Genomic DNA, 22030 nt, shown 5'->3' on the forward strand with positions numbered 1-22030 from the left:
TCTTATTTAGTGAAACATAGTGACAACAGGAAATGCATGATTCAGGGGAGAATATGCACCCGTTCCCTTCAGAGAGCCGCAACTCCCCTTTTCTCTCTTTCCATCTGCACACCCCTCCCTTTCCATTGGAGAGCCCTCCCTCTCACACTCTTGCACCTCTCCCTTTGTCAAGTATCAAGTTTGCACAGGCAAACTTTGGAAGTCCCCACCCCTACCAAACACTCATACACACATGCACATGCTTGTGCAATATCAGTCAGGATCTACATGAAGGAGGACGGCAGCATAACAACTTAAGAACTCGATGGGATGGACATTCTTCCACAGGTGCTTTCACTGAGGATTTGAGGAGCAAGCACACTCACTGAACCAAACACACTTTCGACAGCAGGGGATCAACAATGTGAGGGTGTTTCCTGGCTGCTGACACTACGGACAGAGACTGTTTTATGTGGGAGCCGTGAGAAGTGCCTCACACTATTTCTCCTCTGAGGGAGCGTCGAGGAACTAGCTCCAGCTTGTCAAAACCCTATCTGCCTCTGGCTTCCTGAGGGGAATCCCTCTCTCCATATCTCCCTCCATCTGCCCTATCCCCCTCTACAGTCCTCAGCAGCTGCTATGGACCTGACTCTGTGGCAGTACCAGTTCAGGATCATCATGTTAGGGGACTCGACAGTGGGCAAGTCGTCCCTGCTGAAGCGTTACACAGAGGAGATGTTTCTGGACTGCATCAACCAGACAGTAGGGGTGGACTTCTACGTGCACTTCCTGGAGGTGGAGCCTGGCGTTAGGGTCAAACTGCAGTTCTGGGACACAGCAGGCCAGGAGAGGTTCAGGTAAAGAACAGTAATGTGATGTATTACCACAACAACACATTCATTCAGCCTACAACATCACTCCATTCTGTAATGTTAGCTATTCATTTACTAATCCACCACCCAGTTACTTTTCTGACTTGAGGGACCTGCTTTCTACTCCATGGCATAAATCATGTAAATACATGATTACATACACCCAAGCCACTGCCTGTTCACACCGCTATCATCCAGAAGATGAGGTCAGTACAGGTGCATTAAAGCTGGGACTGAGAGACTGAAAAACAGCGTCTATCTCAAGGCCATCAGACTGTTTAACAGCCACTAGCCCACTTTAAGGAAGGAAACACTAGTCACTTTAATAATGTTTATATATCTGGCATTACTCATCTCATATGTATATACTGTATTCTATACTATTCTACTGCATCTTAGTCCGTTCCGCTCTGACATCGCTCGTCCGTATATGTATATAGTCTAAATTAATTCCTACTTTGATTTGTGTGTATTGGGTATATGTTGTGTAATTTGTTAGATATTACTGCACTGTGGGAGCTAGAAGCACAAGCATTACTCTACACCTGCTAATCACATGTATGTGACCAATACAATTGGATTGGATTTTAATGCCATGATCTGCACAAACAGGGTATTTTACAGAGGCTCAGGGGGATAGGATTGTTCCCATAAAAGGACAATTCTTACTAGTAAGAACTAACCATATTGACAACAGGAAATACAGGGCTTGCCTTGATATGGAGCAGAATGCACCCTTTCCCTTCAGAGAGCTGCAACTTCCCCTCTCTATTTCCATTATCTTCACACCGCTGCAATGTTCATGCAAATGCAATACCCTGATAAACTACCTGCTCTTTGATTTGGGTATTTTCAACAATAGGAGTATTCACCAGTCTTTACCTAAAGAAAATCAAACAAATACAATATAACCTATATGGGAGTATGGTGCATCAGACCTGCTCTCCTTACAGAATGTAATGAACACTGTGACTCACCACAGCCAAACAAAATATTCCCTGTGAATCAATGGTTAGGAGTTTCTTTTAACTGTCACATACTTGCACATTTGACCATAGTGCAAGTGTTCCTTATAGTCTGGTTTATCATCTGTCTCCCTCTCTACCTCATGAGTTGATATTCAGTGTTGGGGAGTAGTAAACTACATATAGTTCAACTAGTAATTTAACTACATTTTTCTGTAGCTTGGTGGTAGTTGAACTACATTAAAATCTTGGTATCGTTTTCAATAGTTTTTTGTTGTTGCCATTTTAGAGGTGTAGCTAACCACACAATACTTTTTGGCAAAAATAAATATGAATGAAGTAGGTAAGAATTGTCTTTATTTTTTGTCATCAGACCTGCCTAATTGTCACTTGAAACAGTTTTTGTGTTTAATAGGCCAAGTTACACATTCTGTTAAAAGCCAAATGCAGACTTTTTTATATCAATATCAAATACTTTCTGCGTAACAAATAAGTATCTTACTGGAATAGACTTCCATTAAAATGGGCAAAAAACTGAAAACTAGCTGTTATTGGCTATTAACCAATTTACTGCATGGTGATGTCACCATTGAAAGCCAAAATCCCCGCTCATGCAAACCTGATGATTAGAAGGTCCTGTGTAGATTGTATTTTCAACCAGCAACTATCAGGAAATAACACTGATCTACTTTTACAGTATGAGTTTCATCAGCTGGAAAAACTGAATTTTGGGACTGGGACTCAAGGGATGTGATAATTTATGAAAAAGTAGTTTGGATGTAGTGAATTACTTTTTCAAAGTAACTATAGTTAAATCAATTATATTTAGTGAAGCTTTAGTGAAGCTTAATTTCTTTCAATGTGGAGTAATTGGTAGCTTGCTAAACTATATTTTCAGAGAAGCTTCCCCAACACTGTTGATATTATTCAGTGACAAAAGGGGAGCTGAAGAGTTCATTTATTTACATTTGCAAGAGTGAGAGTGAGAGAAACAATCTGCTTAATCCTCTCTGTGGGGGGGGGGGGGGGGGGGGGGGGTGTACAATGGTAGACCCCTTAAGGCATGACATTTGAATAATTAAAAACCTGTCCCTCTGTAAAAAACCTGGCCCATGTTACATAACATATGGTGGTAGATTTTGCCTCGTTTTTTTTGGGGCTTGCTCCTCAAGAAATGTTGGCGGCCATGACAGAAGCCAAATGTGAGTTGGCTTGGGGGTGTGGTTGATGTGGGTGTTAATTGGGTGTGTCATTGCAACCACCAAGACACACCCATCTATCAGAACCTTGCCCGCAGCTGTTTCCCCCCACTCATAGTTGAGTTCAATAACTACAGGCAGATGTATGTTGAGGTGCCGGAGGAAACTTTGAATAGGTCAGTAGCCTACAGAGCAATATGAGAAGAATGCAATTGCTGAATTTATGTAGATATTCTAAACTAAGTGTTTTGGTAACTTTCAAATGTAGTAAGAGGTCCATGTAGAATAAACAACTCTTTACAGAAAAACATAGAATCAGTGTTCTGCTGATATAACATTGTGCACCTTTCATCAGATACTGTGCATATTGGCATTTTGTCTGGTGATAATTGGGCTACCTTGGCAAACTTGTCAGAGGGGTAATATACCTTCCTGCGTGGTGCCCCGTATACACCAGACGTTACCTGATCCTGGTCCTGGTACACTGGGTTTCTCCCTCCCCATATTGACTGATACCATTCAATTCAATAATAAAAAAAGACAAGTAAAAGTTGTCTAGTAAAATGTTCATGCTGTGTCAGGTCTCTCTCCATTCAGAGACATCAGTATCAAGCCTGTCTGTCATTCTGGACTTCATCACATCATATTGCAAGTATCCATGAGCTGGCTCCATACATGTTTCTGTGAACACATACACCCATAGTCACCAATGGATGTTAGGATAGGTAATAGGTAAGAAACAGGTACTACAGTGCATTCGGAAAGTATTCAGACCCCTTGACTTTTTCCACATTTTGTTACATTACAGCCTTATTCTAAAATGGACTAAATACATGTTTCTCTTCATCAATCTGCACACAATACCCCATTATGACAAAGCGAAAACATGTTTTTTTAATTATCTTATTTAAATAAGTATTCAGACCCTTGCTATGAGACTCAAAATTGAGCTCAGGGGCATCCTGTTTCCATTGATCATTTGACCACAGGCCAAACTGAGTAAATTGGGGGAGAAGGGCCTTGGTCAGGATGGTCACTCTGACAGAGCTCCAGAGTTCCTCTGTGGAGATGGGAGAACCTTCCAGAAGGACAACCATCTCTGCAGCACTCCATCAATCAGGCCTTCATGGTAGAGTGGCCAGACGGAAGCCACTCAGCGGCAGGGACTGGGAGACTAGTCAGGATGGAGGGAAAGATGAACGAAGCAAAATACAGGGAGATGAAAACATGCTCCAGAGTGATCAGGACCTCAGACTGGGTTGAAGGTTCACCTTCCAACAGGACAACGACACAGCCAAGACAACGCAAGAGTGGCTTCGGGACAAGTCTCTGAATGTCCTTGGGTAGCCAAGCCAGACTTGAACCCGATCTAACATCTCTGGAGACCTGAAAATAGCTGGGCAGCGATGCTCCCCATCCAACCTGACCTAACTTGAGAGGATCTGCAGAGAAGAATGGGAGAAACTCCACCAAATACAGGTGTGCCAAGCTTGTACTCAACAGGACTTGAGGCTGTAATCGATGAAAAAGGTGCCAAAGTACTTAGTAAAGGGTCTGAGTACTTATGTAAATGTGATATTTTTACATTTGCAAACATTTCTAAAAACCTGTTTTTGCCTTGTCATTATGGGTTATTGTGTGTAGATTGATGAGGAAAAACAATTTAATCAGTTTTAGAATAAGGCTGTAACGTAAGAAAATTGGGGAGAAGTCAAGGGGTCTGAATACTTTCCAATCCAATGTATAACCAAGTTTCCATCCAAACTTTTTATGCGAGTAAAATACAAAAAATGCTACGACAGTGCTACCCAGGAGCACGAGTACAGGACATCACAAAGCTTCTATCGGCTGTTTTACGACAGATGCCGGGAGCTGACACTGTCGTAGTCCATGTGGGGTCAAACTACATCAGGAGGGCTAGCTCAGAACATCTGAACATGGATTTTAAGGAACTTATTTTAGCCTTAAAAGGCTCCAAAAAACGGCCAATCATTTCAGGTCCAGTACCATCGTTGGGTGTGGGAGATTCAGCAGGCTACTGGCATTATACATCTGGCTAAAATATTATTGTAGCTCTGCTGGAGTCACTTATAGATAACTTTGACACCTTCTGGTAACAGAAAATATTCTACAGGAATGATGGAGTCCATCATGTTTCCAGAATCATCTTGGCTCCTGGACTCTGTCCGTGCATTTCAAGGCTAAGCTGAAACAATGACTTATCAATGACCCAAGACCAGCTCAGTTAATCCCTATCATTGTGACAATGAGTCGTCATAATGCTGCATCAGATGTACATTATCCGAGGGGCGTTGGCAGACACAATGTAAGTATCTTAATGTATGTCCCATGTATGTCCCCCTAATTGCCCTGAATACCTCTGTTGATCCTACAGCTATTGTATGCAGTAATCATGAGCCTATGAACCAGAGTTACACTGTTAACACAGAGGCGGTGTGCCCTAGTAGGAAGACCACTTTGTGCAGCTCACCCTGCACTATCAGCTCCAATATAAGTAACATGAGCAAGTCTACTTCTGATAAGCTTCCCAGTAAAAGCATTAAAAACCATCACGCAACCCAGAAAAGTGCTAAAATAGCCCATATTAACTTGCAGCCTGAGAAACAAGGTCCATGAAGTCAATAACTTGCTTGTAAACAGATGAAGTTCATATTGCATCTCTGAAACTCACTTCGATAATGCCTTTGATGATACAGTGGTAGCAATACATGGTTATAACATTTACCGAACAGACAGAAATGCCAACGGGGGAGGTGTTGCGCTCTATATAAAGCACCACATTCCTGTAAAGCTGAGAGAGGATCTCATGTTAAATACTGTTGAAGTAATTTGGCTCACAGGTTCATCTGCCTCACCTAAAGCCCATTCTTGTGGGAAGCTGCTATAGACCACCAAGTGCTAACACTAATATGTGTGAAATACTTGATAATGTATGTGATATCAACAGAAAAGTATATTTAAGATTTAAATATTGACTTGCTCTCAACAGCTGCCCACTGAATAAAAAACGTCAAACTGTAACCATTGCCTGCAACCTGGTTCAGGTTGTCAGTCAACCTACAAGGGTAGTTACAAACAGCACAGGGATGAAATCATCAACATGTATTTATCACATCTTTACTAATGCTGCAGAAATTAAATCAGTATCCAAATCCATAGGATGTAGTGATCATAATATAATAGCCATATCTAGGAAAACCAAAAGTTCCAAAGTCTGGGCCTAATATAGTGTATAAGAGGTCATACAAGAAGTTTTTGTAATGATTCATATGTTGATGATGTAAAGGATATTTGCTGGTCTGTGGTTTGTATTGAGGAGCAACCAGAGGCCACACTTGACACATTTATGAAATTGCTAATTCCGGTTGCTAATAAGCATGCACCCATTAAGGAAATGACTGTACAAACAGTGGATTGATGAGGATTGTGGATTGATGAGGAATTAAGAAATTGTATGGTTGAGAGGGATGAGGCAAAAGGTATGGCAAATATATCTGGCAGCCCAACTGATTGGCAAACATACTGCAAATTAATAAATCATGTGACTAAGCTAAATAAAAACCAAATGAAACTATACTATGAAACAAAGATAAATTATATAAAAGAATGATAGTAAAAAAGCTTTGGAGCATCTTAAATTACATTTTTGGGAAAAAATACAAAAAAAGCCAACTTAAACATTATTCATTGACTACTTGAATGACTTTTTCATTGGCAAGATAAGCAAACTTAGGGATGACATGTCAGCAACAAACGCTGACACTACACATCCAAGTATATCTGACCAAATTATGAAAGAGAAGAATTGTACTTTTGAATTCCGTAAAGTCAGTGTGGAAGAGGTGAAACAAATTATTGTTGTCTATCAACAATAACAAGCCACTGGGGTCTGACAATCTGGATGGAAAATGACTGAGGATAATAGTGGACGATGTTGCCACTCCTATTTGCCACATCTTAAATTTAAGCCTACTAGAAAGTGTGCGCCCTCAGGCCTGGCGGGAAGCTAAAGTCATTCCGCTACCCGAGAATAGTAAAGTCCCCTTTACTGGCTCAAATAGCCGACCAATCAGCCAGTTACCAACCCTTGTGTTCGACCAGATACAATGCTATTTCACAGTAAACAAATTGACAACAGACTTTCAGCACGCATATAGGGAAGGACACTCAACATGCACAGCACTTACACAAATGACTGATGATTGGCTGAGATAAATTGATGATAAAATTATTGTGGGGGCTGTCTTGTTAGACTTCAGTGCAACTTTTGACATTATCGATCATAGTCTACTGCTGGAAAAATGTATGTGTTATGGCTTTACACCCCATGCTATATTGTGGATTTAGAATTACTTGTCTAACAGAACAAAGAGGGTGTTCTTTAATGGAAGCCTTTCAAACATAATCCAGGTAGAATCAGGAATTCCCCTGGGCAGCTGTTTAGGCCCCTTACTTTTTTCAATCTTTACTAACGACATGTCTATGTATGGGGATGACTCAACGTGTATAGTACACGTCAACTACTACAGCGACTGAAATGACTGCAACACTTAACAAAGAGCGGCAGTTCGTTTCGGAATGGGTATCAAGGAATAGGTTATCCTAAATATTTCCTAAACTAAAAGTATTGTGTTTGGGACAAATCATTCACTAAACCCTAAACCTCAACTACACCTCCTAATGAATAATGTGGAAATTGAGTAAATTGAGGTGACTAAACTGCTTTGAGTAACCCTGGATTGTAATCTGTCATGGTCAAAACATATTGATACAACAGTAGCTAAAACGGGGAGAAGTCTGTCCATAATAAAGCACTGCTCTGTCTTCTTAACAACACTATCAACAAGGCAGGTCCTACAGGCCCTGGTTTTGTCGCACCTAGACTACTGTTCAGTAGTGTGGTCAGGTGCCACAAAGAGGGACTTGGGAAAATTGCAGTTGGCTCAGAACAGGGCAGCACGGCTGGCCCTTAAAGTACACGGAGAGCTAACATTAATGACATGCATATCAATCTCTCATGGCTCAAAGTGGAAGAGCGATTGACTTCATCATTACTTGTTTTTGTAAGAGGTGTTGACAAGCTGAATGTACCGAGCTGTCTGTTTAAAATACTAGCACACAGCTCAGACACCCATGCATACCCCACAAGACATGCCACCAGAGGTCTCTTCACAGTGCCCAAGCCCAGAGCAGACTATGGGAGGCACACAGCACTACATAGAACCATGACTACATGGAACTCTATTCCACTTCAGGTAACTGACTGTATCACAGCCTGGACTTGATTGGGAGTCCCATAGGGCGACGCACAATTGGCCCAGCATCACCCGGGTTTGGCCGGTGCAGGGCGTCATTCTAAATAAGAATTTGTTCTTAACTGACTTGCCTAGTAAAATAAAAGGTTAAGTTTAAAAAATGTAAAACTGATGCAAGGAGTAGAATCAGATTTTTTTTAAACATGTAAAACTACACCTTATGGAACAGCAGGGACTGTGAAGCAACACAAACATAAGCACGCATACAATACACACATGATAACATACACACTATACACACACGTACACATGGATTTTGCCTTGGCAGCACCTAATGGGGTTCCATAATAAATACAAATATAAAACCTGATTACTGCATTCACCTTTTTATTTCACTTCAGATATTTGGCTAGCGATTATAGTGATAATGCTAGCGATGATAGTGATAATGATTATCAAAATATACATAATCATACATATACATACTCACCACCTATTCAGCATGAAAGGGTCCTTCAGCAGGGCATGCTTTTCGGCTTTTCGGTCTCAAACGGCTGTAATCCTTTGAAGACGTTGGGGGTGATGAAACAACAGAGCCCTATTCAATGAGGGGGTTAATTTATCTGGCCCGGATTACCCTGATAGGAGGAGTTTGAACAGGGTGAAAAGTGATTGTCGTTTTGGAACTGTGCTGCCTCCCGTGTGTGAGCCAGGTGCCCCGCTCTAGTAAATGGTGAAGTCGGCTCAAAACAAAAGTGAAGTACTCAAGCACGTTGAGTGATTAAGTAGGATTCTCTGTTTTCACAAGCAAAAGCGATTGCTTTTTATAAAGATGCTGGTAACACTTGACACTCAGCATCATAACATGTTATGACACAGTCGTAACCATGACATAATATGTCATAACAGCTCACATAACTTGTTATTACCGGTCATAACACTGTCATGACCCATGTATTTAGATCTGTTGTGACATACAGTATATTGCGTTATTCTATGGCTGGTTTGGAGTGAGAGTGTCAAAACCCACAAAACCTACCACACACAGCAAAACCTTCTATTACACCATAAACAAGTAGGCTATGTTATATAAAATTTTCTGAAATTTACCATATTAAATTATCATTGTAATTGTGCACAATTGATGTCAGACATGTACCTATCCCAATGCTTGTTTTCTGATGACTGGGATGAATGCAGGAGAAGATTTCAAGAGCAGGACAAGACACTCTCTTTTTGACTGATGACTAACATAAGGGCATGTACGTGATAGGGTTGTCTGGCTTATATGATTATGATGGTCATAATGCTTCTTGACAGTGTCATAAAGTGTATTTTCTTAGTCCAAGTAAAGTGACAAAGTATAGTCATAATGCTTCTTGACAGTGCCATGAAGTGTATTTTCTTAGTCCAATTGAAGTGACACAGGATGGTCATAATGCTTTATGATGTGTGAAAGTGTATTTTCTACAAGTTATTTAAAATATGATGGGACAAAAACATGACTGTAAAGAATTCATTACAATAACAAAGGATTTAAGAAACAAGCAAGGAAAAAACATTTGAATAAATGTGGGTTTTGACACTCTTATGTAGGTTTTATAACCAGCCATAAAATAACTTAATATACGACCATGTTATGACAAGTAATGTCAGCTATTTTGACATATGATATGGTTATGACCGTGTTATGTAGCCGGGTTTCAAGTAAAGTGTTAGCAAAATGCTTTATCTGCCTTCCCAATGAAAACTAGTTTGAAAATTAAAATCTTTATTTTATGGAAAAGATATGTTGTATGTTTCTGGACGATGCACCTAGCTGCCTTGTTGACAACATGACCGAGCAGTGCAGATTACTGTTTTGAGAAGGGCGCTCCTCCTCGCTTTTGCCCAATGACATGACGGGCCATTGCCCTATTCAACCAGAAAACATTCATGGAAGCCTCTCTAATGCAAATTTGGTTGAGTGTGGTGTACTGCAGGGCAGCCAGCTTGGACCATTATTGTTTTCTGTGTTTACTAATAACCTTCCACTGACCTTGAATAATATCCTCCTAGAGTCTGTTGATGCACCGGTGCGTCAATCTAAGTAACATAATAAAAAAAATCCCATCAAAATCCTTCACTTTAACCTAGAGGTATCTGTTTTTTGCATGGGCTGCGTCTCGATGCACTGCATCCGCCTATGTGTCACGTTCGTCATAACGAGGAGACCAAGGTGCAGCGTGATAAGAATACATACTTCTTTTAAAGAAGAATAAACACTGAACAAACTATACAAAACAGCAAAACGACCGTGACGCTATGCGACACGCGTACTGACAGGCAACTACACATTGACAATAACCCACAAACTATCCAAGGAATATGGCTACCTAAATATGGTCCCCAATCAGAGACAACGATTAACAGCTGCCTCTGATTTAGAACCAATCTAGGCAACCATAGACATATAAACCCCTAGAATAGAAAACCATAAACATACAAAAACCCTAGACAGGAAAAAACACATATACCCACCCTCGTCCCACCCTGACCTGACCAAAATACATAGATAGCTAAGGTCAGGGCGTGACACTATGATGGCCTTCCGCATCAGCCAATCTACAGCAGTGTTTGACAGATCATGAGACATCCCAAAAATTAGTCTTCTCACGAAAGCGTCTGTGGCATCCAAAACGAATATGACCATGCTATGGAAAGATGAGACTCTCACAAACACAATGTTGGTCTCCGTTTTGTACTACGACCCCCTCGAGTGTAACAGGACTCATTTGAAGGTAACTGGTACTGGTTTTAAAAAATTATTGTGAGTATGGAGGTAGTTTAGACTCAACACTATACACGTCGGCAGCAACAGTAAATTAAATAACTGACACCCTTAACATAGAGCTGCAGTCCATTTTAGAATGGGTAACTAGCAATAGGCTGGTGTTAAATATCTCAAAAACTAAAAGCATAATTTTTGGGAGAAAACATTCGCTCAACCCTAAACCTCATCTTGATCTATTGTTGAAGAGTTGAAGAGACTAAACCGCTGGCTGTCACCCTAGATAGCAAGTTATCGTGGTCAAAACATATAAACTCAATGGTTACTAAAATGGGATGAGGTCTGTCCATAAGGCATTGCTCTTCTTTCTTGATATCTCAGTCAACCAGACTCAGGCTCTAGTTTTGTTGCACCTGGTCTTACTGTCCAATTGTGTGGTCAGGTACAGCAAAGAAAGACATAGGCAAGTTGCAGTTGGTCCAAATCAGAGCAGCACGCATTTCTCATGCATGTCATTGTGGTCAGTTGGTGGAGTGTGGCTCTTGCACCGCCAGCGTTGTGGGTTCAATTTCCGGGGCAACCCATATGGAAAATGTACGCACACGTGACTGTAATTTGAGTCTGCTAAATGGCTCGCATGGCATGGCTCGCAGTCGGCGTTCCAATTCATCCCAAAGGTGTTCGATGGAGTTGAGGTCAGGGCTCTGTCAAGTTCTTCTGTCAAGTTCTTCCACACCAATCTCAAAAAAACATTTCTGTATGGACTTTGCTTTGTGCATTGTCGTGCTGAAACAAGAAAGGGCCTTCCCCAAACTGTTGCCACAAAGTTGGAAGCAGAGAATTGTCTAGAATGTCATTGTATGCTGTAGTGTTAAGATTTCCCTTCCCTGTAACTAAGAAGCCTAGCCCGAACCATGAAAAACAGCCCAGACCATTATTCCTTCTCCACCAAACTTTACAGTTGGCACTATGCATTGGGGCAGGTAGCTTTCTCCTGGCTTCTGCCAAACCCAGAAATGTCAGTCGGACAGCCAGATGGTGAAGCATGATTCATCTCTCCAGAGAACGCATTTCCACTGTTCCAGAGTCCAATGGCGGCAAGCTTTACACCACTCCAGCTGACGCTTGGCATTGCTCATGGTGATCTTAGGCTTGTGTGCGGCTGCTCTGCCATGGAAACCCATGAAGCTCCCGACGAAAGTTATTGTGCTGATGTTGCTTCCAGAGGTAGTTTGGAACTCAGTAGTGAGTGTTGCATCCCGAGGACAGCAGTTTTTTTATGCGCTACACACTTCAGCACTTGGGGGTCCCATTCTGTGAGCTTGTGTGGCCTACCACTTCACGGCCGAGCCGTTGTTGCTCCTAGACGTTTCCACGTCATAATAACAGCACTTACAGTTGACCGGGGCAGAAGTTTTACTAACTGACTTGTTGGAAAGGTGGCATCCTATGACGGTGTCACGTTGAACGTCATTGAGCTCTTCAGTAAGGCCTTTCTACAGCCAATGTTTGTCAGTGGAGATTGCATGGCTGTGTGCTTGATTTTATACACCTAGCCGAATCCACAGATTTGAAGGGGTGTCCAAATACTTTTGTATAAATAGGGTAAATTTGGGTTCCTGAGTTGCGCAACGGTCTAAGGCACTACATCTCGGTGCTAGAGTTGTCACTACAGACACCCTGGTTTGAATCCAGGCCGTTTCACAACTGGCCGTGATTGGGAGTCCCATAGGGCGGCGCACAATTGGCGCAGCGTCTTCCAGGGTTGGCCGGTGTAGGTCGTTAATGTAAATAAGAATTTGTTTTTAACTGACTTGCCTAGTTAAATAAAAGTTAAAAAGAAAATATATATTATGTCAATCTCTCCTGGCTCAAAGTTGAGGAGATATTGACTGCATCACTATTTGTCACAGTTCGGACATTCATTGGTATTACACAAAACATGTAATCAGAGGTCTCTTCTAGAGGTCGACCGATTATGATTTTTCAAAGGCGATACCGATTTATTGGAGGACCAAAAAAAGCCGATACCGATTAATTGGCCGATTTTTAGATATATATACAGTTGATGTCGGAAGTTTACATACACTTAGGTTGGATTCATTAAAACTAATTTTTCAACCACTCCACATATTTCTTGTTAACAAACTATAGTTTTGGCAAGTCGGTTAGGACATTACTTTGTGCATGACATAAGTAATTTTTCCAACAATTGTTTACAGACAGATTATTTCACTTATAATTCACTGTATCACCATTCCAGTGGGTCAGACGTTTACATACACTAAGTTGACTGTGCCTTTAAACAGCTTAGGAAATTTCCAGAAAATTATGTCATGGCTTTAGAAGCTTCTAATTGACATAATTTGAATCAATTGGAGGTGTACCTGTGGATGTATTTCAAGGCCTACCTTCAAACACAGTGCCTCTTTGATTGACATCATGGGAAAATCAAAAGAAATCAGCCGAAACCTCAGAATTTATTTTTTTGACTTCGACAAGTCTGGTTCATCCTTGGGAGCAATTTCCAAACGCCTGAAGGTACCACGTTCATCTGTTACAGACAATAGTACGCAAGTATAAACACCATGGGACTACGCAGCCGTCATACCGCTCAGGAAGGAGACGTGTTCTGTCTCCTAGAGATGAATGTACTTTGGTGCGAAAAGTGCAAATCAATCACAGAACAACAGCAAAGGACCTTGTGAAGATGCTGGAGGAAACAGGTACAAAAGTATCTACAGTGCCTTGCGAAAGTATTCGGCCCCCTTGAACTTTGCGACCTTTTGCCACATTTCAGGCTTCAAACATAAAGATATAAAACTGTATTTTTTTGTGAAGAATCAACAACAAGTGGGACACAATCATGAAGTGGAACGACATTTATTGGATATTTCAAACTTTTTTAACAAATCAAAAACTGAAAAATTGGGCGTGCAAAATTATTCCATAATGATGAACAAAAATAGGACCATCGTTATGTTTGGAGGAAAAAGGGGCTTGCAAGCCGAAGAACACCATCCCAACCGTGAAGGACGGGGGTGGCAGCATCATGTTGTGGGGGTGCTTTGCTGCAGGAGGGACTGGTGCACTTTACAAAATAGATGGCATTATGAGGATGGAAAATTATGTGGATATATTGAAGCAACATCTCAAGACATCAATCTGGAAGTTAAAGCTTGGTCGCAAATGGGTCTTCCAAATGGACAATGACCCCAAGCATACTTCCAAAGTTGTGGCAAAATGGATTAAGGACAACAAAGTCAATGTATTGGAGTGGCCATCACAAAGTCCTGACCTCAATCCCATAGAAAATTTGTGGACAGTACTGAAAAAGCTTGTGCGAGCAAGGAGGCCCACAAACCTGACTCAGTTACACCAGCTCTGTCAGGAGGATTGGGCCAAAATTCACCCAACTTATTGTGGGAAGCTTGTGGAAGGCTACCCAAAACATTTGACCGAAGTTAAACAATTTAAAGGCAATGCTACCAAATACTAATTGAGTGCATGTAAACTTCTGACCCACTGGGAATGTGATGAAAGAAATAAAAGCTTAAATAAATAATTCTCTCTACTATTCTTACACATTCTTAAAATAAAGGGGTGATCCTAACTGACCTACGACAGGGAATTTTTACTAGGATTAAATGTTAGGAATTGTGAGAAAGTTTAAATGTAGTTGGCTGTGGTGTATGTAAACTTCCGACTTCAACTGTATATATATTTGTAATAAATTACAATTACAATAATACTGAATAAAAAAATTACATTTTTATTTTAACTTAATATTCTACATTAATCAAATCTATTTCGTCTCAAATAAATAATGAAAAACAAGAAGAAAGTAAAAGTGCATAATGTGCCATGTAAAAAAGCTAACGTTTAAGTTCCTTGCTCAGAACATGAGAACATATGAAAGCTGGTGGTTCCTTTTAACATGAGTCTTCAATATACTCCCAGTAAAGAAGTTTTAGGTTGTAGTTATTATAGGAATCATAGGACTATTTCTCTCTATACCATTTGTATTTCATATACCTTTGACTTATTGGATGTTCTTATAGGCACTTTAGTATTGTCTTCAATTGTAAGATATCCAGACACAATGCGTCTGACAACATCTACTGAAACACAACTAGGGGTCGTTCAAAGAGGATACCTATTCTGGTGAAACCTCCCTTCAATGAATACCACATCCTCTTTTGCAGATGCAATAGATAGAGTTCCTCCATACATAGTCAACATTAGCCTAATTTAGGTTAACATTTACCAATGTGTATGAGTTCATAGTAATTATCACAACTATTTATATGCTGATCATTGATTCACATCCATAAATTGAGTCCATTTTATTTTCTACAATTTACACAATTCTTTTCACTTTTTGATACGTTTTTCTTTTCTCTCAGGTCAGTGACTCGGTCCTACTTCCGTAACTCAGTGGGGGGCCTGCTGGTGTTTGACCTGACTAACCGTGCCTCCTTTGAGCATGTGCAGGAGTGGCACGCAGAGGTGTGTGAACATGTGCAGCCCCACACGGTGCTGTTTGTACTTGTGGGCCACAAGAATGACCGGGTGGCCCAGGGAGAGCGGGTGGTGGGCCATAACGAGGCTGAGAAACTGGCAGGCCAGCTGGGGATGCCCTACATCGAGGCGTCGGCTAAGACTGGTCAGTGTGTGACGGAGGCTTTCGAGCTGCTGACCCGCCGGGTGTACCAGGGCTTGCTGAGTGGGGAGGTGCAGCTACAAGAGGGCTGGGACGGGGTGAAGTGCTTGGCTCCACGTGCAACCTTAGCACAGCTACAAAATCCCAAGATCAATATATCCAACAACAGAAGGTGCTGTTCCTGAGTTGCTGTATTGTCATGTATGCCATGTCACAATGCCTCTCTTGAAAAACTGACTGCCATATTGGATAAAAGATCATAAAATAATCTTGACCGGATAAGAATAAGTTTTACAAGATGGGCATTACCTATTGTGACAATATTTCAGAACATGGAAATAGACATAACACATGTAAAAGACTTGCAAGTGTGTGTACAGGGACTTTTCTGAAGGAGGTCGTTAGTTTGTCATCCAGAATCAAGAAACATTATCACAGTGGTATTACAGTTAAGGAAATCTAGTCAAATCTCTTTACCCTGAATAGTGATATACTGATGTAATCCATTTATGTAGAAAGTGAACTCCGAAATACTCAAGGTTCCAACAAATGAGAAAGAACATGACTTAACACTGAAATAAACACACAAATCAAATGCCAAGTGAAATATGAATCTTGTTTTATTTATGGAATAAAAAGGAACAGGTTTAACTAAAACACAGCCATATGAAGTAAAACAAAATGTTACTGCTTCCCTACACATCTCCAAATAAGGACCATTACCCAACCCCATCTCACGGCAGTCTGGCGATACAAGCAATACTTCACATACTTATTATTTTTGAATAATAATCAGTTAATTGTTGACATCTTATGAAAAACAATGTCCTGGGTAATTTTCTAATGAACTATGAAGATGACATCAGATCCCTACAGCACACAAAAACATAGTGCCATGAAAGTACCCTGAAAACTAACTGCAAAAGGTGTACATTTCTGATGTTAGATGAAGGGGGTTTATGTGACAAAAACTAAACGCACAACAGCAAACGCATGCCAGACAAAATAAAATAAAAAAAGTGGGAAAGAGTATGGTAACCACCACCATATTGAAGGTGTGTGTGTTTGGTGGTTACCCCCTGAACAAAAATGTAAAGTTGAACAGATAATTCCAAAAACAAAACACTGTCCAAAAACAACACTCCATACCTGAGTGTACATTTACACTGAATGAGAGTGTGTGTGATTTTGGCCAGTTTGTGGTGAAAAGCATTAAAAAGGACAAGATATCAAAATACTTGTGTGATAGTGCTGACAAATCACACACAAAACCTGGGGGAGATGAAGACGTGGGTGAAACAATGTCCCCCATTATTAGAAATACACAGAGAAAAGACAAAAAGCAGAGTGTTTGTGCGAGGCTGGTTCCAGGTCTTGCTACTTTTTGGTTGTTTTGCGGATCAATGCCATTCTCTGGATGAGACAAATGAAAAACATGCTCAATCACTATTGCACTTAGGTCATTTTTTCGTAGACATTCTTATCCAGAGCGCCTTACAGTCAGTGCATTCAACTAAGGTAGTAGACAACCACATATTAAATTATTGAAATTATTTTCAATACTTTCTAAACAAACAATACACCAAAAATAATATTTATTTAATACATATTCAGTGCTGTGAAAAAGTATTTGTCCCCTTTCTAATTTTCTCTACTTTTGCATATTTTTGATACTGAATGTTATATCTTCAACCAAAACCTAATATTAGACAAAGGGAACCTGAGTGAACCAATAACAACAATTACATAAGTACTTTACACCACTGGAAGTAAGTAAGTAAAAGTACTACTTAAGTAGTTTTTTGGGTTATCTGTAATTTACTATTTAAAATGTAACAACTTTTACTTCACTACATTCCTAAAGAAAATAATGTACTTTTTACTCAATACATTTTCCCTGACACCCTAAAGAACTCATTACATTTTGAATGCTTAACAGGACAGGAAAATTGTCAAATTCACGCACTTATCAAGAGAATATTCCTGGTCTGATCTGGCGGACTCATTAAACACAAATGCTTCATTTGTAAAGATGTCTGGCCCACTCTTCCATGCAGAACTGCTTTAACTCAGCAACATGTGGGTTTTCAAGCATGAACTGCTCATTTCAAGTCCTGCTACAACATCTCAATTGGGATTAGGTCTGGACCTTGACTAGGTCATTCCAAAACTTCAAATGTGCTGCTTTTTAGCCATTTTCATGTAGACTTGATTGTGTGTTTTGTGTCATTATCTTGCTGCATGACCCAGCTGCGCTTCAGCTTCAGCTCACAGGCGGATGGCCTGACATTCTCCTGTAGAATTATCTGATACAGAGCAGAATTCATGGTTCCTTCTATTAAGGCAAGTTGTCCAGGTCCTGAGGCAGCAAAGCATCCTAAAACTATCACACTATCATCCACCACCATGCTTGACCATTGGAATACGGATCTAACTGTGGAATGCAGTGTTTGGTTTTCACCAGGCATGAGAACCGTGTCGTCCAAAAAGTTATACTTTTGACTCATCAGTCTATAGAACATTCTTCTAAGAGTCTTGATGATCATTCAGGTGCTTCCAGGTGCTTTTTGGCAAACTTGAGTAAACTTTTTCGATGAGATTTGGTTGTAGTCATTCCCTTTATCTAATAAAGGTTCCCTTTATCTAATATTAGGTGTTGGTTGAAGATACATTCAGTATCAAAAATAGAGAAATTCAGAAAGGGGGAAAATACTTTCACAGCACTGTACATTTAAATTATTGAACGTTTAGCACAATTCATTAGTATAAATTTCAACCCTGGGTGTGATCAAGATGAAAGTGTGACAAACAAACCTGTTTGTGGGCCTCTGTGGTACAAGCCTTCTTATACGGCCGAATCTCATCTGAACCATAGCCAGGAATCCACATGTTCCATTGGCGCTCTGTTAAGTGGCAGACAACAGTGAGAATAAGTGAGAATAAAAATCAAAAAGAAAATACACTCAACAGGAAATGTTCCATTAACTTCATCCACCTTTTATATGCATTATCTTTAAAACTCAAAACTGCTACACCCATGGCTCATTTTTGCCATAGTAAATGAATCATTCCAGTAATGGAGACAAACACTGCTTAAGTTGCCAGGGCTCTACAGTGAGACCATTTTACTTGCATATACACCAATATATTTTGCTGTGCGACCTGCAATTGTTATTTAGAAGCACCAGTACGCCTCGAAAAATGAAGGATTCTAGCATGATTACCTCTAATACTGTGATCCTAAATTTCTTTGTGTGCGCCAACATTTCTCAACTGAGGCGCACACGTGCTCCTTGTAAAAAAGTTCAGCATAGAGCCCTGACTGCAGCGGCTGCTGCTCCAATCATCAGCCAGTATCAGCCTGTACTTTTACTCACCCAGGTGTAGCTGGACGTCCTTCACTTCTAAGGTGTTGGACTTGCGATGGCGGGCCAGCTGACAGGCAGCCGTCACCACACTGTCAATAAAGTCATCTGCAATCTGCAGCAGCATCTGAGAGTAAAACAGATGGGGGACCTCAGGTCACAAGTGGTGAGGCTTCAAAACATTGCATGCACTAGTCTTTGCATTGTGGTTTTGGGACGCCATCTTCAGTGAAAGACACATCTGAGCTACTGTAGTAAACATACCTCCTCCACATCCTCATCGAGCTGCTCATTGGGGTCAATCTCTCTTACTAGGTCCTGCAGCTTCTTTTTACTCAACACCTGAGTGGAGGGCAAACAGGTTGTTAGTCATAGTCAATGGTGCACTAGAAGTGGTCAAGCAGAGTGGCTACATATGCTCATTGTACACCCTGAAACTTGGCATCTGGCTAGGGAGATGAACATAGAAGGCATGTTTTTACAGAACCAATCAGCATTTGAAACTGAAGGATTGGCGTCAATATGTGCAAAGCCAAGTAGTAACTGTACCTTACAGTTTTAGTGAACTCTTTGAACAATTCTATTGAAAAACATCACCCAGCTGGAGTATACCATGGTCGTGTTTATTAGCTACCAAATGGAAGAATCCGAACTGAAACAGGGAGGAACTTCATGTCTTATAAAAAAGATACATTTTCATTTTCTGTCACAACATTTTTCCAACATGCCCCAGGTTGGTGATGAGGAGATGGATATGAGGACTCACCTGACTTCCTTCTGGGCTGATTCTGCCGGCAGGGCCAGGTGTGCCCATCACCTTCCCTGGAGCGGCGGCGCTGCTATTGGCCATGCTGGTGGAGAGAGGTGGTGTTGAGGAGGCCTCGGCTTTCACGGTGAATAAGTTGGAACGGTTGGACTGTGGTTGGTACTGGGTCATAATCTTCCAGACCTAGGATGTCAGATGGTGGTGCCTCTCTCTGGGTCTGCACTGTCGTCGTAAGGACCAGGTCCGTGAAACTGGAATAAGAAGGGAAAAGTGTGAGACAAAAAGCCCCTTGCGCCATCAATCAACAACACACAGAATGCCAGGGTGAGGGTAGACTGGTACATGGGATATGACTAGGGCCTTGTAAAATCTGCGTTGCAGAGAACCAGGACAGAATCCAGACATTAAAACAGAATTCAACAATAAAAACAATTTTACTGAACTTAGTAGGAATGTACTAAATGTATGAAACATTAGAAAATGCAATAATTTGCCCAAGTTAATCATAAGACATGAACAAAATGCATCAGTTATTCATATTTGCCTGCAATTTTTGGAAACGGCACAGGAATGCCCCGCCTGTGTGTGTGCAGTGCTCGCGTATGTCTACACTTTGTGTAATCTCTTCTGGTAGAAATAGAAAGACTCTCAAAAACCTTCTAAATTAAAATGTTAACTACAAAATAGCCTATGCCTTCCTCACATAATGATATCATGATTACTTGCATCAATGCAATCACATGAACGCTACAGAAACATAGCCAACCAAACAAGGAACTATTGCTGGTGCACACTTGCATTAAAGGGTAACTACACCCCAAAACCCGCATTTCTTCTATTTTTCCCCAGATCTCAAAAGTGGTATCCTGGCGTTGTTGTGGACTACAATATTAAGTGTGATTGGAGCATGAAAACCTGAAAAGGCTTGGAAAAAGAGAAACCTGGAAAAACAAAAACGAGAAAATAATAATTTGGGGAAATATTCTACAAATCTTAGAGGGCCCTAGCCATATCATGACATTTAGGTAGTTAGCTATTTAAAAATGTCAGACTAGCTAACTAAAAACCTAGCATGATATGTCTATGGATATTTACTGGGTAGTTAAAAAACAAATATCACACATTGCGGCTGGCAAACCAATAACATTACACCGTCTGTCAGTCTTACATTATTGCGTATGGGCATATCAACACTCAGGTGACAGCTATGTTTGTTGACTAGCTAGCCTGCCGACTCATGTTAACTGAATAAATATTGATTGAGCACATGTTGATTGTTTGATATCGTGAGACAAGCGTTGAATTTAACTAGAGGAAGCCGTAATCATGTTGAAAAACTAGTAATAAATGCATCACAACCACAGCTAATTTCAGTTAACATCCGTTAGTTAGCAGGCTAACATGATTTAGCTAGGTAACATTAACGTTACCAATTTAGCAAAGATTCAGCTTGAAGACACAGCGGTCACATTTTCCATGGAATGGTCCAAGCAAACGTATCTGCATATATAAAATCAATACCTTTATATTTCACTCGAACGTTACATTTTAATGTCAAGCCATAAATGCAGCTAGCTTAACCTTAGCCGTCTTGCTAGCTAGTTATTAGCCAGCTAGATACCTGCTAACACAACATGGGGAGGATCTCAATTTCCTCCCGTTCCTTTCTTTGCCTCTTTTTCAAAAACCCATTGGGGGAGAGGGTCAGAAGGGCGGGACCTCTGGCTTTCTCATCCAATGGGTTTTTGAGAAGGGGAGAGGACGCGAAGAGTAAATGATTGTGATCTTCCCATAATCATAACGCTGTGCAAACTAGCTGGAAAAAAATACATGTACTCTCCCCAAGATATATATATATATATGTTTTAAATACTTACCTGACAAAACAAACACTATCTCTCCATGTTTTGAACTAGCAAATTTAAGCCCACACCACACAAACCCGTCTATGGCTAGAAAGTCAGATTTTTTTCAGATCTTCCTATTTGAATAACTGTATTTCCGGTACACCCAAATTGACGTACTCCTGCCCCCAGTGTCTGATGAAGGAAATGTTGCTCAATCTACAATATGAATGTGAACGCTATCCTCAAAAACTGATATCACGTCTAGTCAATAACCCACAACTGATCAATGTGATTGTGTATGGGTAAATTTGGGCATAAAATAAATTAA

At 40.6% G+C, this 22030-nt stretch overlaps 2 protein-coding genes across 4 annotated transcripts; one reads left to right on the forward strand and one right to left on the reverse strand.

Annotated features, from left to right (window-relative positions):
• Nucleotides 1-166: 166 nt before the first annotated feature.
• LOC139395179 (RAB42, member RAS oncogene family) lies at nucleotides 167-16325 on the forward strand. The gene is made up of 2 exons (XM_071142855.1): nucleotides 167-836; nucleotides 15468-16325. The coding sequence occupies exons 1-2, from the start codon at nucleotides 619-621 to the stop codon at nucleotides 15907-15909; spliced, it is 660 nt and encodes a 219-aa protein (XP_070998956.1). The 5' UTR covers nucleotides 167-618; the 3' UTR covers nucleotides 15910-16325.
• On the reverse strand, nucleotides 16322-21880 carry LOC139395195 (TAF12 RNA polymerase II, TATA box binding protein (TBP)-associated factor). Of its 3 annotated transcripts, none has more exons than XM_071142857.1 (6): nucleotides 21733-21880; nucleotides 19856-20106; nucleotides 19354-19431; nucleotides 19102-19216; nucleotides 18539-18627; nucleotides 16322-17137 (listed from the first exon to the last, which is right to left on the reverse strand). In XM_071142857.1, exons 2-6 carry the CDS (start codon nucleotides 20024-20026, stop codon nucleotides 17102-17104), a joined length of 489 nt encoding a protein of 162 aa, XP_070998958.1. In that variant the 5' UTR covers nucleotides 20027-20106; nucleotides 21733-21880; the 3' UTR covers nucleotides 16322-17101. The 3 variants fall into 3 exon arrangements, with proteins under 3 accessions (XP_070998958.1, XP_070998965.1, XP_070998957.1); XM_071142864.1 differs by lacking the exon at nucleotides 21733-21880 and adding an exon at nucleotides 21286-21548; XM_071142856.1 differs by lacking the exon at nucleotides 21733-21880 and adding an exon at nucleotides 21377-21543.
• Between the last annotated feature and the right edge of the window lie 150 nt (nucleotides 21881-22030).

The sequence above is a fragment of the Oncorhynchus clarkii genome, chromosome 3 (genome assembly GCF_045791955.1).
Source record: "Oncorhynchus clarkii lewisi isolate Uvic-CL-2024 chromosome 3, UVic_Ocla_1.0, whole genome shotgun sequence".
NCBI classification, from domain to species: Eukaryota; Metazoa; Chordata; class Actinopteri; order Salmoniformes; family Salmonidae; genus Oncorhynchus; species Oncorhynchus clarkii.

Coding starts and splice junctions, on each gene's coding strand:
- LOC139395195 (XM_071142857.1), bottom strand. CDS start 20,026: ATGACCCAGTACCAACCACAGTCCAACCGTTCCAACTTATTCACCGTG. Junction 19,217..19,353: donor TCGATGAGGATGTGGAGGAG/GTATGTTTACTA, acceptor TTTTACTCTCAG/ATGCTGCTGCAGATTGCAGA. Junction 18,628..19,101: donor GGACGTCCAGCTACACCTGG/GTGAGTAAAAGT, acceptor GCCACTTAACAG/AGCGCCAATGGAACATGTGG.
- LOC139395179 (XM_071142855.1), top strand. CDS start 619: ATGGACCTGACTCTGTGGCAGTACCAGTTCAGGATCATCATGTTAGGG. Junction 837..15,467: donor GCAGGCCAGGAGAGGTTCAG/GTAAAGAACAGT, acceptor CTTTTCTCTCAG/GTCAGTGACTCGGTCCTACT.